Source organism: Anopheles coustani, chromosome 2 (genome assembly GCF_943734705.1).
Source record: "Anopheles coustani chromosome 2, idAnoCousDA_361_x.2, whole genome shotgun sequence".
NCBI classification, from domain to species: Eukaryota; Metazoa; Arthropoda; class Insecta; order Diptera; family Culicidae; genus Anopheles; species Anopheles coustani.
The window spans coordinates 86749213-86766763 of record NC_071289.1 but is presented as its reverse complement, the minus strand read 5'-3'; the positions used below and the strand labels follow the sequence as shown (position 1 = coordinate 86766763).

At 43.1% G+C, this 17551-nt stretch overlaps 1 protein-coding gene across 1 annotated transcript in view; it reads right to left on the bottom strand.

Annotated features, from left to right (window-relative positions):
• Window positions 1–2427: 2427 nt before the first annotated feature.
• Window positions 2428–17551, bottom strand: part of LOC131265230 (uncharacterized) — a 38368-nt gene continuing 23244 nt past the window's right edge. Inside the window, exons 5-13 of the mRNA XM_058267491.1 lie at window positions 16961–17104; window positions 16687–16887; window positions 15971–16039; window positions 14343–14452; window positions 13717–13931; window positions 11611–11749; window positions 7665–7770; window positions 6448–6607; window positions 2428–4301 (exon numbers count right to left, since the gene is read on the bottom strand). Coding sequence (XP_058123474.1) covers window positions 2428–4301; window positions 6448–6607; window positions 7665–7770; window positions 11611–11749; window positions 13717–13931; window positions 14343–14452; window positions 15971–16039; window positions 16687–16887; window positions 16961–17104 — 3018 coding nt within the window. The remainder of the gene's footprint in view (window positions 4302–6447; window positions 6608–7664; window positions 7771–11610; window positions 11750–13716; window positions 13932–14342; window positions 14453–15970; window positions 16040–16686; window positions 16888–16960; window positions 17105–17551) is intronic.

Sequence of the window (17551 nt, the reverse complement as noted above, 5' to 3'; positions counted from 1 at the left end):
TGAATTCAAGGCATCAAAGGACCATGCAGCGCAGAGAATGATCAAAAGAATTTTTCACAACCTTTTATAAACTACGGTGGTAAAATGGCATGGTTGAACGTGGAAAAACTCTCATTGAGGAAAATATGTTCAGTGTCCCATTGGTTTATAAAAATGAACAGGTGGAAGTATGTTGAGCTTCAGTATATGCGGAAGTACCGACATGCTTCAACCACAAATAAGTTGTGCGAAATATTTTCTAACCACAAAAAGAACGTGTAGCGCTCGCAAATAAGTTCTGATTTTGCGTCTTCCTCTCAGCGGGGCTCTTCAAAACGTAGGCACTTTAAAAAGCTTAAAGCACGTCATTGATTTGCCATGGAGTTTCCGTAGGCGTAAAGTAAGTTGTGGGACATTTGTTGAACTTTTGTCTCAGGGAAAATGAGCCATTAAATTGCATTGACAGCTCAGTCGCGCATCGCCACGGCAATGGTTCGAAAGAAAGAGACACAAAGAACAACCCCCTGGTGGGAAAATAAACGCGTGCCGACGTAAAGCCCCGACTTACGATGGGGAAAAAACGGTCACAAATGTAACATAAAATCGGGACGTTTATTATCCCCACTTTCATCGCCACACGCATCGGCTTTTTCCGAGCATTAGTAAATAATATCGTGCACGGAATGGAGATCTTTCGATTTCATAAATATACCAAATTATGGAGTCAAATAGCAAAACGCACGCTCCCGGATCGGTCTTGCTTTTCCGACGCTACGGTACGATGTTGTGTACTCGCAATGACAACACGGATGTCATATTTTACTGTTTGTGTTCCGTTGGAGGCAGCGTAAGATGCCCGTGGGATTTTGTGTCTCCGTCCGTCCCCACCGGAACTGAAAGTGACGTAATACATTGCAACGATTGGCGGGCAAATGGTAGAGAAATGCTGGTGCTGTTTACGCAGCAATTGTAATCCAATACAAACAACTTTACCCATACCGGTTCCAACCTCCGGGAGGCATGTGCTCCACTTTAGGGAATCAAGATAGAATCAAGAAGATAATAACTTTTGTTACGTGTTGCTACTCTGTACAGTTCATAAATTGATTTTACGACCAAAACTTCGACTCACTGAAGGGAAATGTGTCGGTGAGGGAGGGGAGAACATGGGAATGTGTTGATAAGCTGTTGTTGTTTCCTGTTCGAGTTCAGACGATGGCACGCAGGAAACAGAAATGTAACATGATAGTACAACGTAAGATTTAATTATTCAGAACATGATGAAACAAAAAAATCATCAGCCTTTGCCTTTGGGAAATGGTAAAGATATGACGGTATGAAATGCTAAATTATTCATAAAATATCAACACAGATTCTTATCTCATCCATCAACCAGATCATGAATGATTCGAGAATGATCAATGGGAAAAGCAAAAAAAAACTTCACAGAGTTAATGACAGAACGGAAACTCAACAAATAAGAACAAGATGACAGATAATGAAAGGTAATGTTTGGCAAAAAATTCAATACATATTTTTCCAACTTATTTTGATTTAAATATTCAATAACGTAAGATTTTTCAAGATTTCAATAACGTAAGATATTTTTGTTGTCTTTCAAATCTATAACGAAGAAGAAATGTTCACAGTTTAGTTTCATATCTGTTTAAATAGTACTCACAGAAAAAAATCACATTCAAACAAATACTTAAAAAACAAACTTTGTTAAAATTCCTAAATAAGAAGCACACTCCTTAATTCATTAAAAATCATAAAAGAATTATTTTAGAATTTTTCTCCGTTGGAAAAACATTGTTGTCTTCAAAATGCGAAACCTTCTTATTAAATTGAATAAATTGTCAAAGCCTTCTATAGAAACGGTTTTTCTTACTAACATACTTCCATTCAAGTAACAAGTTAACCTAACAATATCTCATCGTAAAATAATCCACTAACTACTAACTCGACCGATTAGGCATAGAATTTGTTTAAGCTAAGAGAAATTAAAACAACTATTAAAAAATATTTCATATACTATTCAATCATCTATCAACGGTTTTGTTTTAAAATAAAGTTTGTGAGGCTTTAAAACACTGCACAGCGCAACAACAACGACAGCTATTGCAGCGACGTAAATAATAAACAAAAAAATCCATGAACTCCAACTTCATATCATCTTCCTTACCATAAAAATCTGCCAAACGGGTAAAGTTTGTTGAGCATAAGCGATACTGTCCATTCCGAAAGTCGGCCATTCCTCTTGCGGCCATCTTTCATCGCCACTTTGAGGAAAGGTTTTTGATTGTGCTTTGTCTGTGTGACTTTGTTGCTGGGGTGTTCTGTTTTACGTTAGTTTTGTCTTTCTCTCCGCCGTGACAATGTTTACGATTGGATAAAAGTTTGCTTCTGGTTCCGGTTCCGTCCGTTAAAGTTTTTTTTACCACCCACTCACACCGACACCTCTTCGGTGTATTTGGAGCGATCGTTCAGATCGATGACTAACCGTTTTTCGGGAGATTTTTTCTTCTTCCCTCCACCGGAACTGGGTGCTTCCGTGTTGTTGCCAAGAGCACCGCCTCCCTCACCGGCCGTTGACGTTCCTGGTGAGTTGGTAGTGCTTCCGCCACCGGTGCTACTACTACTACTACTACTGGAGCTGTTGTTGCTGGTGGTGCTACTGTTGGCGTTGACAGCTCTACTTGCTCCATCCTCCATTCGCTTGACACCCGCGGACCCCTCCGCCGAGGGGGTTGACAGTTGTCGGTCAACCCCCGACCCGCCGGTTTCCGACCCGTCCACCTTCGAGGCACTCAGCTCCACCGGTGCACCGGAAACACGGGATTCCGGTTCTGGTGCTTCACCGCACGGTTCCCTCAACCGACCACGCGCCACACCCCGCGACCGGTTCTCGTTCTCCAGGTTCTGCAGGGCCGTCGTGAGTGCGTTTCGCATGAGAAAGTGCTCCTTGAGACTATCTATCCTACTGCTATTGTTGGCATACAATTTGTTAAACTTTTCTAGATTCACCAACCGTGTCGCCTCGGCGGCCGCTCTCTCGTCCTCCGCCGTCGCCGGTCCCGTGGCTGTGGCCGGCGATGGTGACAGTTGAGCGAGGGTCCCCTCCGCACCGCGCGCCCCACCACCCCGTCCCGACGCGTAGGACGCATGATTATCTAAACTATCACCGGAACTGGAAGTTTGTCGTTGGCGCTGCTGCTGCTGCTGCTGGGTCGGTTGTGTCTGGTGTGGCGCCTGCTGCTGCTGGTGGTGGTTGTGGTGGAGGTTGTGTTGATGCTGATGTAGCAGATTATCACAAGATTCGAAAGCTTTTGTACTGAACTCACTGTACTCGCTGGTGCTGGAGGCACGCTGATGCTGCGGTGGATGCTGATGCTGCTTCTGCTGCTGGTTCTGGTGGTCGTAACGAGTCGGTGCAACATTCCCCACACCGGCGAACTGACAGTTCAGCACCAGCTCCGAGTTGTGCTGTTTGGCGGTTCGCAATGGCACCGACTGGCCCGCCGTCCCGGATCCGGAACCGGAACGGTCGCTCACTGCACTTATCTTACAATTACAATTAACCGTACTGCCAGCATTAGCCAGCTGGACTGCACTGTTGGAATAATTTATCACACTATCATTGCGCCGGTGCTGCTGCTTCTGCTGCTGTCGATGGTTACCGGAGGACCGGTTCGAGGCGCAGCAGGTGCAGCAGCAGGTGCAACGGCGACCCTCGGCCACGTCCCCATCGTAGAGAGCTTCCCCGCCGTCACTGCACATACACTGGAGCTGCTGATGGTCCAGCCGGAAGTCGCTGCCATCGATCGACCGGGCCTCTCGTTGCGTCTGGCGTCGCTCGCCCTCCTCCTGCCGCCCACTCCCATCGTCCGACGTGTCGTCCGTGATGGTAATGCGCGTGGGCGAAGGCAGCATCCCGTTCGGACCACCGGTTGCGACGGGTGTGGTTATGGTTAACCCACCTCCACCACCACCAGCTTCAATTTGGCCATTTGGAATGGTCGCGATCGTGTTGGTGTTGGTGCTCTTGTCCAGTCGGACCACAGCGGAAGCAGCTGAGGGTGATGCGGAGTTTGCGGCGCCCACCGTCGGTCCACCGTCGGTCTGGATGGCTTTCAGTGGACTTGGGGCACCGATGGCCGGCGGGGGCCGGAGTGAAGTGCTACGGCAGGCTTCTATGAGGCTCGAGACGGTCAGGATGGCGGCGCCACGCTGCGGAATACGTTCGTACAACCGCTGGAGCTGAGTGTAGAGTAGCTTCAGTTCTTCCAGCGCTTCCGTCTCCGTCAGGCGACCTTCGTTGGCTGTGGAGGGGAAGGGTGGCAATAAGAGCAGAGGAAGGTTATTAAAGATTCATCATCCGATAGCTCGTCTGCGGACCCAACTGATGGTTTTGGAGAAAATTAAAACAGTGGTAGAAGGACTCATGAATTACGTGTGTTGAGGTGCGTCAAAGCTTTAATACTCTGAGTAATGTAGCTCCATGTTTTAAGTTTTCATAAGTCAGAAAATACCGTGTTTAATTGATTTTTCAGATTTAGTTTATATAAGGTCTTCACATAAAATGTGCCTTTTTTTGTTTCATTGAACGTATTTTAACATGTATCTATTTGTACAACCAAGTTAACTTTTTTACCCTAGAAATCTAAGACGAAGAATAAAAGAACATTTCTCTATTTTCCTTCTCGATTTCTTCGGTGTAAAAGTGTTCGGTTTGGATTTCCCTTTCTCTTTGCCCTACTATGATCTACTGTGAGCTTTAGATTTAGTTTAATGCAGCAGTTATAAAATTAGATAGAGTTGATTTAACACATTGCCCGTTCAAAACGTGACCATATGAACTAATTTTTGATAATTTATTAGCCCGAACAAGCGAATGCAGTTTCTATGCGGCCACATAAAATTTAGGTCGTTTATCGAACCGGACATAAAATATGACAAAAAATTCTTCCTTCGTCCCTTCTCTGCGATCCGGATGAACATAATTGGATTGCTAGTGGCGGTGAGGAAAATGGCCACTCCTGTGTGACCCTTCCGGAAAAATGATGGCTGGGTTTCTTTTTTATTTTTACTGACCCAATCAATTCCAGCCAAACACACTTGAAAGGGAATGGTCCTGGGGCTGTGGGACTTCGGAAAGGGCTTCCGGATTTCATCTACCAGTTGCTAGTTGGCACGATGGAGTGATAATGAAAATAGCTGATCGATCATTCTGATCGAGTGCGGAATGTGATAGCGATAATTCATGGTCTGGTGGAGCCCCAGGGGGTTGAGAGGGGTCCAAAAGGGCATATATCCCGGGGGCGGAATCGAACCATCGACCGCCCATTACTGCATTCATCATCCGGGATTCGAGTGCCTCGTCATCATCCCGGCTCCAAGCACTTCCAGTCTTTCCTTTCGCTTTTATCAACCTCTGTTCTTGTGTTGAACGCCCTTAGGGAGCTGTTGAACGCACTTGGTTGGTCGATTCGAGATGCGAACGTGGTGTCCAGCCGTTCCACTAAAAAAAAGTCAAGTCTATGTACGAAAAATTGGACCGATGTATCCTGGTGAACCCTCGGCTTGTTCGCTTTATGGCCGTTGCACTGCAGCAACTTTTCCGAAAAAGTGATTTATCGAAATTTGCCTCGGGTTCGTGTGTAATTGGTTTGCTCCGTTATTTGCTTCATGCGGAACAAATAGAAGGGTCCGTTGGAGAAAAATCCACACCAAAGGGATACAATGGGGATAGAACGGAAAGGAAACTCGAGCAAATTTCTATTTCCCTTGGATTCTGGAGCGAAAGTGACCGACAATGTATTTTCTGCTCTTTTTTTGTCTGCTCTCTCTTCGTTGTCCTCACTCGACCGTACTTTTTCCCCTTGCTAATCGCACCCCTTTGCTTGATAAATTGAGCTCCTAGTTTAGCCTGGTATCCTCACACATACCCCCACAGCTCGCTCCGAGTGGTTCCGGTCCGTATGTCAAATAATTTTCCAAATTGAATTTAATGAAACGAAAACAATCTGGCATCCTGCTGCATCGGTCCCGGTGGCGTTGTAAAAAGTGGAATCTGTCCACCTCAATGTCCCGCAGGAAGGACTTCCTATGTTCGTAAAAAATCAACCCTATGTAGGGTACATCGTACGCACTGAGGCTGTTGCTTGTTCTAGCTTATTCTTCTATTTTTCTCTCCCTACTCGGGCACCCACAACTAGTCTGCTGGTTCTTGATTACTTGTACGAACATTTCCGGAACAGCATGCCGTGGTTTGCTGTGAGCATCCAATACTCTAGCACTGGCTGTCGACAGGATTCGATAAATTCTAGACCCAACCCCCAAACATTGAGTTTGGTCTTTAACCTTTGCTTCGAATTCACCCACACACATGCATGTATTTTCCATTCTTGGATTTGTCCGAGGCGTCTGTCCGACAGACGCTGTTCCACCGAAGCATACTGTACTTACCCATGTTGCCTCCGAGCTGGGCGGTAGACGTCGTGACGCTGCTGGCGTTGGCAAATGTTCGCCCGTGCGAGCGGCTAATAAATTTAGCACCAGATGGCTTGATGCCCAGCCCGGTCTGATCGTCCTGATGCTTGCCACCTCCACGGAACACCAGGTAGACCTGATCGAGAAGAGGAAAAAACCGGGTCAAATAGAAGAGAAAGCGAAAATCCGTTCCCAAAAGAAAGAAAGTAATCGTGAATGACACCGGGGAAAAAGACGGGGCGGTAAAAGTTTCCCGGAACGACGCAAATCACCACGACAGGTATTGAGGAGGAAAGCTTTCTTTGCGGGTGAAAAGTTGTAAAACTGGCCGGGAAATAGAATGGAGAGCAGGAAATGTAAACGGGAACGGTATTTACAAGGAATCGAATTAGGCATTCGGTCTGAATTCAGCGAAGAACACTGGGAAGCGTTTCGGGTAGTAGATATGTCGAAAGTCTTGATTGCGAATTCATCTTAAAACCAATTTTTTCGGTCGACAGTTCTTGTAAAATATATTTGCTGGATTTTGATTCAGGGTTTTGATGAATCTCCCGATGAAGAGGGTCTAGTTGAAGGTTGAATGTTTTGAGAAGCTTTTGGCACAAATTCTCTTGTGGGAATTTTGGTGAGTGTATTTGATTATTTTAAATTTTCCGTACATAAAGTTTTGTTATGTTTTAAAACTCCTGAAAGTCAGATTAATGTAACCAAAATGAAACACCGATTACAAGTGGGTTCCCTTCAAAGATATTTAAAATGAAGTAAAATGAAATCAGCCTAAAATATGTTTAACGTTTAGCAATCATTATGTACTTCGAAATTTTACCGGAAAAATTGTATCCTTGAGTATTTTGTAAATAATTTTAAGCAGGTCGTCTACCAGCGAAGTAATATTGAGAAAAATAAAAAATAATAGTTTATCTCGGCAGAAAGTCATCAGCAGTGCGATGCGACAAAAAAGAATTAGAGATAAATCATAAACAATTGTATTTTTGGATGATGAATTCTTTCTTTTATGGATTCACAGAAAACAAAACAAAACAGGTAAGGTGTCAGCTGAAGCTCGTTTCGCTGAAGCATAACCCAATTCGCTTCCAGTTGGGTTGAGCAGAATGATGATGAGAGAAACGAAGGACAGCAAAAGCCTGCCGCAATATCCCCGGATAAATGGATGACCGATGAGTTCTCCTTACCTTGCTGCCAAAAATCAAACCCAACAGTAGCGTGACCGTAAGCTGCGTGTGGCAGAAAAATATGATGTACAATAAATCGGGATTAGCCGGTGACTGCAGGAACAACCTGTCGGGCAGAGAATTGGAAAGGTGAAAGAGAAAAACCGGAGTCAGTATGGAACGGCACGAATGAAAATAGATAGAGCTGAAAGAAGAAACAATTGTCCTATTGCTTACAAAAAGGGAACAAAGAAGTTTCGCACAGAAGCAAAACGGACATTTCGCCGGCAGCCAAGTTGCGAATGAAATATCACCAGCTAGATGGACCAGTGTAAAACATTAACAGGACATTGCCACAAGGAGCTGTCGAGTGGAGCGAAGGGACGAATAAAAAATGATGATCACTTCCGGTCACTGGAATGGCGCAAAGGCGTCCAAGTACGAAGGAAAGTATAATGACCGTCAACACTATCATCCGCGTTGGTCTGGTGGAAAATCTCGATTGTTTTTACTTTCTCTATTATTGCTACTCTTTGACGTGCCCAGCATGCTTGAGGATTATGTGGTGACTTTTGCTGTTGAAAGTGTTAACACTTTTTCCAGGAAAGATGTTCAATGGTATACCATTTCAGTTTATTACAGATCAAAATTGAAAATCTCTTGTGGATTATTTTTCTACATACTTGCAATTCATGTAGAAGACCATTCTCAATCACTACGATACTAGAATCACTTGGTAATTATGTTGACCGTGATTCTTTACGTACCAAAGAACTCAACGTTAGTGCCACGGAATCTCAGACGTCATCTAATGATCGTCATTTGCTACAAGGTTACTTGGAAGGAGCAAAATATACTGTTTCGGAAGTAGTTTGAATATTTTATTACTATATTTTTTCCATTTTTTGTCATTTAGCTGCAATGTTCAGTACACTTTATTCGCTTGACCAATTGTACTTCTTGGACAAACGTCTCAGCTCTCTAATGATGCTGTTCCCGCGCAAGATGTATTTCTGAAGAAATGGAGCTCACAAATGACCCTCTCAATGTTGGTAGCACCGAATGCTACAGCGAACTAGCTGGCACGATTTATTATCCTGGGACCGACTTTTTGCGGCTGACGTGACAGAACCGCTTGAAGCCATCCGCCAACTAGGTTGATTTATTTTACACCATGTTTCGTTTGTTTTAGTAAGGTTTTTCTGTCATGGAGAAATGCGTTACGTTTTCACCGCATCATCCAAACACTTTTCACAGGATAGACAATATTTCATCTTATCCGGTTAGTGGGTGGGCATTCAAGTGGGTTTACGTGTGTGCGTTGTTTCATTCTCCATTTCCTAAATCAACAACACCTTTTTTCGACTGAATCAAAACACCCGGATTCTAAACCATCCACTTGAAGGCAACCATTCTATTTATTGCATGTGGCAAAGAGTTTGGTAAAAATCTTCCCTACTAGAAGTTATGGTGGCTATCTGATGAAGAGTAAAATAAAATAAACAAGAAACCTCTTCAATCCGAGACAAATTGGATGAGTTTCCATGGTCATCTTATGTCTAGTATGACGGGCGTATGAAAAAGTGCAGAAATTTCTCGAATTATCAACTCGTTCCCTTAGATTGAAGAATCAGTGATAAAGTCTGCAATCGTTCAGGTTCGAGGCACATGAACGTAGTTTTGGACATTTGAAAATGAGAGCTATCTTACTAGAGAAATAGGCTGCATTTGCACGGAAATCTGAATTTGTTTGTGTAAATTGAAGAAACAATATGTTTAGCAAAATAGAAAGTATGACAAAACACTTAACAAGATACTTGGTGAAAATTCAAAAAGTGGAAAACAAGGTGAACATGGTTAACAAATCAACCACGTAAAACACAAGAGCAGCCAATAAACTTTTCCATCATAAAGTTCAATAAATCGGAACGGTTGAAGGCCATTTTCGTTGAACCTTGGGTAAGTATAGCTGCATCTGTAGCACTCACTTGTGCCTTAATCATATGCTGGTCGAGCGCGGTTTACTCCATGTCCTCCCGACGTCCGCGTAACCAGTGGAAGGCAAAGGAAACATTGGTCCATAAATACCGCTCGCCTTGAATTTCAACGAATCCTATTTGCATATCCCGAACCCAAACCGAGACAGGCTGACCGGCCGATCGACCACTCGAACACGGTCCATCCATACAACCCGGCGCGCTGGAGCCATTAACAGTAAATGCAGACGCAAGATAAGGGAAGGACAGAAAAGCGAGCGCTGGGAAAGCGGGGTGAAAAACCATCAAACCTCTTCCCTCCCGCAATGTCTCCGATGCGTTAAGATAGTCGGGGCAAGTTAAGGATGGACATTAAAAACCCATCATCCAAAAGGTCGATAGAAGGTGGTGAAGCTCTAGTGAGCTTTCTAATCCATAAACTCAACACATGCACAAATCGATACGAATGCAAACAAGCCAGCTGGTCTCGGTTTAGGGTGACTTTTCCGTCCGATTTTCCACATCACATTTACTTTTGTAAATAGATCAAAGTGTTTTGAGTATTATCTTGGCGGTTTTAATGAGACCAATCGACATCGCAACCAGTAATCAACCCGAGGACATCGATGATCCTGACCATGCTTGTCAGAAAAATAGGGTAATTCACCACAGAATGCAATATCGACACGCGGTATGTGTGCGTCAGTGCACGTTTGTGGTTTTACGTCAAAGGCAACCGAATCGGAACTCTCATGACCCGCAATACGGTGGCGATAAACCAACCATATGTAACCGGAACATTCCACGAAGGATAGTGGATTGAACTCACTGAAAAACGACTGATCAACGATAAAAAGCATCGTTTGGCACATCATTGGCAAACGTGCTTGCCTTTTCATTGTAGCAATCTGCCTGCACATCCGGCCACAGAGATGTGTCTGCTCCGGATATTACGCCTTGAGGTCGTTTTTTGCATTTCCTGTGCTGAACAGTAAAATGATACGGTTGTTTTTTATCCCCAAGTCGATTCGATGACAAGTGAAGTGTTTAAGGATAATGATTTCCATATTAAAATATGCATTTTTCTGCTGGACAGAGGATGTTACTTCGCTCTAGCCAAACGCACACACTCCCTTTTGCATATTGGCTTGGTTGATAGTGAAACGGGAGTTGGTTGAATGCATAAATAATCTCAACATTTGCTAGTCGCTCGCGTTTTTTCCCTTCTTTGTAAAGCTCACTTCATTGCACCACTTTCATTTCATTAAATATTCATACGTATTGAATGGCGTTCGATTCCCTCCTGGGTTTGGGTGTCTGCACGCGAATGCCGCGAACATTGACCGATCCGCAAATAAATATTCAATCGGCCGTTTTGGTTTGATGTGTATTGCTTTCGTTCTGCTTGTTTTTGTAATTTTTTCAGTGTTCAATGAAATGTGTTTTAGTCTTTTTTGTATCCGTTTTCTTTGTTAAATTTAGCAGAGGTTTGTTGACAGTTACATCTCATACGATACTTCCGTTTTCATCGTCATGTGTTTTGCACTTTGGATTACTTTATTATAGCTTTTTCTTCTTTTCTTCCTTCTTCTTGCTTTTCTTTCTAGGCGTAACAACCATCTTGGTCACGCCTGCCCGTTAAAGGTGCCACGTCGCTCATAGGCCGATTTTCTAAACGGCATAAACGTTCGGCTGTTGGGGAATATAATATGACATAGTTGTCATAAAACATTGCGCGTATTTTCTTCTTCGGATATGATACAGCTTCATGGGTTCGCTGGAAGAGTTAACATGTTTTTGTCATCGATCCCGATTGACCTCGATGAGCAAGGTCACCAAACAATCTAGCACAACTCAATATCCGATATTCCATTCGCTTCCCGGAAGTAACTACTCGCCATGAACACCACAAAAGTGAACAAAACCTCTCGGGCTCATAATACATTCAATGCCGATGGAAGGACACATGTGTTTATTTACGATATACTCACATTGACACGTTGAGGAAGCACGTCAGAAGAAACTCGTTGTAGATCGCCATCGATATGAAGCGGCTTTCGTTGAACTCGGACGGTGCCTTCCGCACCATGATGCACAACCGGACGCCCCATGCCAGGAACAGGACTTCCACTGGAGGAGGACAGGACACGAGTACGACATCCATCCAGGATCGATCCGCGCGTCCCGTCACATGTGCGGCGAAAGTGTGGTGTAATGTTGCGTTGTTTGGGGGTTTTATTATGTACACATTTTTATTTTTGGTCATGTTTTGTTTTCATTTACGGTCATATATCAGCGGCACCGACGACATCCGGAAAAGCCAGCACGTTCCATCGGGTCGGACCGCGGCGAGTCGAAAGGTCGAACGGTTGGAAAAGAGAATAAAGATACGATATAGACAACTTATAGCACGTTAACCTCTATTTTTTATGGTATTACAATGTACCCTACTACATGAAGCTTTCTTTATGATGAGTATACGGTAGCGGATTACCCGCGGAAAAGTTCTGGAGGGCAAACATATTTTTGCCCAGTTTCGGTCGGTAAAATAAACCATTTTTATTAGTTGAACAAACGCCCTTTCAAGGGAGTCCCGAAAAGGGCAAAAAACAAGTTCGTTAAAAAGTTTCCTAATAAATATTGCTTACAAAAACACGAATTCACTATTGAGTCAGCAGCTCAAAGAACCTTAGTGCTCTAGTTTTCGCAAACGTTTTAGTCTGATATAAACATAAGACTGAAACTTTTGACTAGCAGTACCCTTTTCAGCCTTTTTCATTCATTCATCTAGTTCATTTCCTCATTTTTCCTAACAGCATGCTCGAGTGGTGTGCAGTTTGTGCCGCTGTTTCTGCGAGCAGGTGAGTCTATCCAGGGTTAGTTTCGGGATTTACTACCGGGCTCTCCGGCAAACTATATCCGGAACACGGTGCTGCTCTGTTGTTCGGCAATATGGTTCCCACCGGAAGGAGGTACAAAAAGTTCAATAACAGCATGCACTTCACACGAAAAAAACCAACTCATGGGTGCATTATTACAAAGCCCAATAAGGAGACAAGGTGAGGAATAAAACTGCGTCTTTTCGACTGCACCATGTGCTAGTAATTTGGCTCTTGACACACTGCTTGCACAAACCATTCTCTACGGGGCGATAGTGGATACATTAAGGCCAGCGCATTGCAGAATTTGTGCCGGAAAAATGTAACGTAGTCAAGCGGTTCTTTCCTGTACATGCATCAGTTCCATAAGAGTTCCTCACTAGCAGCTGGTGTAGAATAGTGGAAAACCAACGGTTCACATGAATGAAAGTTTTCGTGCAAAGGGAAAAGGATTTCGCCAAGAGAAACTTTGCTCCAATTTTACAGTACGAACAAAAAGATTGAAAAAAGTTCTAGAGAAGAGGTAAAGTTAGATGAACGAAGCATTCATTAAATGTTATGGAAGACTGTGTGCTTATGATATAGAAGTTAATTTAGAAAGAAGTTTAAAATAAGTTTAGTTAGAAAGAAGAAAGAGCCTTGCCAAGAAACAACTTACACAATGGATACATCAAATGATTATACTGTGGGTGGGCAAAATAGCAACATATTCAAACCATTCCAACATACCAGAAATATGAAAATGGATCTTCCAAAACGGTCATAAAACCGAGAGCAAAGAGCCCAGTGCCATTAAGCCCGCAAACTATAACTTATTTGTCTGTATTAAACAAAACGCATCCGTGCAAAAGCTTTTCTCTTCAAACATCCGTTTTTATACCCTCAAGACAGTCGTAACTTTCACTGTTTAATTAAAGACCGCTTGTAATTGGAAGTTAGTGGCCGTTTTAAACAAGTAGCCAGGAAAAAAATAAATCGAACCGAGAAGAAAAGGATGGTGGGCCTAACACCATTTTCCACGCACCACCGCGTAGAAAGCCAATTTAACGGGCGAAAACATTTTAATTAATCCACCAACTAGATCATCGCCGTAACTCATTAACCCTTGCCGCTGGAGCATCCGCTTGGTGGATGGAAAAATGGAAATCTCGGAAAACTGAGGGCAGGCTGACCGCGGGGCGTGAAAGAAAGAAGCGGGTTGGATGAAAGGCTACTTACTCGAGGTGAAGGTATGATCCCACCAATCCGTTTTGCACAGGAAAGCCTTCAGGTTGTCCGCAGTCCGGCCAACAATCACGACCGGGGGCGCGACCAGCGTGCGAACGAGCAGCGCTATTCCGACGAAACCGCAGAGCACTCCGAGCCGCTTCAGCAGATACGCGTCCGTTATCTTGACTGCCTTCGCGGAACGGACGCGAAAAATGACCGATATCCTGTTGGTTGCGAAGAAGAGAAATATTATAAGGAAGCATAAAAAAGGGTGCGTGAAAAGATGAGTTGGGGGTTTGAGAATTGAAGCCAAGACAAGCCAAGCACACATACAAGTCTCGTATTGATCCATGTTCTGTTCAGCAAAAGCATAATATGATTGGCTTCTCTTTTTATTTTGTGTCACGTTGAGCCTTGTGTAATATATTACTTTTGTAAATAATGTTATCTATTCACGAGTTAAAATAGTTGAGCCTAGTATCGCTACGAGTTTAAATAGTTAAGAGATAGATTAGGCAAACAGTATGTTATATTATGTTGATGTATTACGGCCACTCTTTTGTATAAATAAATATAACTGCATCAATATTCGAGTCTCATACAAGATTATGAAAAAACTGAGGAAAAGTACTTACCGCCACGTTTTTAACATCAGTGCACCGTACGTTAAAGAGAAACCAATCTCCCGCAACCATATTCGGGCGGTGCAGGAGTACAGTGAGGGAGGCGGGTACATCACCACCGACTGTTGGCGTTATTGAAGTTGAGAACGGTGAAAATGGTATCGAGAGAGATAAAAAATCGTTAGTTAGTGATGTGGAAGGAGAGGAAAATAAAATACGGCTAATAGGAAGATTGAGTGAACGAAAATGGAATTACGGTCCGGTTGGTCAACATCCACACAAGTTCTGTATGTAAATAAACGTAATTAGCGAATCCGGGAAGTGTTTGGGGAAAGTTGAAATTAGAATTTTTTCATCTCGTTTCCCTCTGTTTGACCAGCAGTTTTGTAAAAATTTCAGAAATTCTGCCTGCGGTCACGTGGCAGCTGTGGGTGAAGGCATTCGTAATGGTTAACAGGAAAACTCCCGCGGCCTTGTCTGGTGAAGTTGGTGAATTCAGCGAATTATTTCCGGCGAAAAGTGAAAGCAAAATACGAAACGAAAAATTGTTCACCCCGACGGCTTCAGCCAAGTTACGAAAAGTACGCTTCACCGGAAGGCATGGGTGGAAAGTCGGAAAAGTACGCCTGCAGAGCTTTGATTTACGTCGATCCGCCCTGGTGGGCTGACCAGCAGACTAGGTCAGAAGATTCTCGTACCGAATCAACTTACCAAAGAGAGGGGAAGCGAAATGGTTGGCGGAATGGAAGCGGGCAAATATTTGCTGCGTGTCTGAACCGTACAAAAAGAACCCGAAAGAAAATTTCCCAGAAGCTCTGGCTTTAGCTTAGCCTGGCGGTGCAAGTGTTGCGAGGTATTATTACATTCCAGTCACGTGCATTTCATTTCGATGCACCGAGGGTTTATTTATGGGCTGCAACATTTTGTCCCTAATTTGCAACTTGTCGGAATGGTTCAAACAGTGTGCAGAAGGAAGAAATTTACCTTTGGCTTACACTGGTTACGAATTTTTTTATGAAGTTTTTCTCAAAGTGCAATTTTATTTACGGAACAGGGAGATACATTACATTAATTAAAATAAAATTGCACTTCGCTGGAGCAAAGGCAACGCATAATACATGCGCGATTCGTAAGCAGAAATATGGAATTGAATATTGCAATGGAATTACTATCGATTTCCCTTCCGCACATTGAAAAACGGTATTGGAAGTCAATTTACGCGATAACGATTTTTTAAAAGGAGAATTAAATGGAAAATGAATGAAGAGAATGGTAAAATAAAAAGTAAAGTAAGCGGAATTAAATGACTACCGCTCGTCCGAGCCAAGCACAAATTCACGGAACGGGTTTAGCAGCAACGTAACAAATTGCTGCAGTTGAAAGCAGGGAACAAATTCAACATCCACAAAAATCCCAATGCCAATGGAAAGCAACAAGATTAATGTATCTTTCGCACGGAGTACATCCATGGTTTCAGTGAGTGTAAAAGTATGAAGCAAAGAAAGCACAACAACCGGAAACAGCGCATGGGTATTTGTGTATGTAGGTTAAATTGAAACATAACCCAACTTGCGTGCTAATGAATTGTAAGAAGGCAAAAAAAAGGTAAGCAGTACGAAAAACGGAAACGAAAAACTTACCGTGCAATAAATGCAAAATGCACCCAACGCAATTACCCGTAGCAACGCCGGGCTTGCGGCACGGACGACCTGAAACGAGGCAAGCGGAAACGGGAAAGAGCTTGATGAAAAGTGGAAACGACATTTGGTCAGCCCTTGCCTGAGAACCCGAAATGCAGCAATTTAATTTTGTGCGGATTTCCAACAAATAATTGTTGGAATTTAAACCATGGTAAAGTGAATGCTTGGGTGTGAATGTGTACATGGACGAAGGAGTAAAAAACGATCCCACACGAAACCCCACACAAATTCCTTTCCAATGTGAGGCAAACATATATACAATAGAGGATTGTTACTGCTCTTCGAAGGTTTGGCTGAATGCCCGGAGTCTTGTTATTAGCTTTGTTTGTTAAGTATTATGGAGGAAATTGTTTTGACGATTTCGATCGTTGAAAACGATTTTCATCTTCTCGCAGGAAAAGTTAAACACGTACAATCCGCACTCTAGTAGGTAGCTTTAAAAGCTGTATGTTGATCATTATGTGAAATTTCCGTGCGTTCTGACATAGTAGTATACTTGCAATTTTACGTGAAAACTGTTCTACTAAGAAGTCAACTAAAAAGTCAACAAAGTGACTCAATGCTAAGAGCATCCCGTAAAAGCTAATCAAATGGTTTTTTTCCAGTTATAAAATCCAAACAAAATCCCGAGGTTATTTTTCCACACGACGGTTTACCTTCACTTGTTGGTACTTAAAGGTGAAAACGGCGGCTGGTGGAAGCAGCCCGATGACGGCACAAGCCAGCACCAGGATCGATGTGCGCATCGGCCAATTCAGTGCCGCCACACACGGTGACGCGTCTTCACAGAAGTCACATCCTTCGGCGCAAGGCAAACATTCGTACGTATTTGGAACACTGTAGGTGTTGTATTCGTGCTGAAAATATAACGAAATCCTACATTCAGCGTCCTGTGCTGTGTTTTGAGCATTTGGTTTCTATTGTCCGTACCAGCATTAGCTTTTCGTATTCCTCCTCCAACGTGCTCCCATTGAAGTACTTCTGCTCGATCGTGGTGTCGGGAAAGTAGTATCCCTTCCGGCAAATGCAACGATACGATCCTCGACGAAAACCTAGCCCGGGAATAGGAATGCACTAATGGATACAATGAAAAGAATATAGAATTAATCGAATGAACAATGATTTTATACAATGGAACCAAAGTAGAATTTCATTTATTCCTTTCATAATTTTAATATGTAGTAGGACAAAATCGAAACATACCAACGCAACTGATTAGGATACTTTCAATTAATAAAAAAGCGGACATATCTTCGATTCATGAACGGTCCTAAAAAGAACCCAACCGAGAAAGAACGTACAAAGAACCTCTTTCGATAGAAAGACCTCGCAAACATATTTAGAAACCGTGAAAGAGGGGAATAATAATTAAATGGCTAATAAAATTTCATCCTTAAACAATCGGACATCGATGAAGGCCCGCGGAAAGAGGACAGATAGAAACGGTAGATAGAGGGCAGTAACATTGAAACAGCATCAATTTAATTAAAACTAATGAAAGCAATGAAAATTTATCGCATT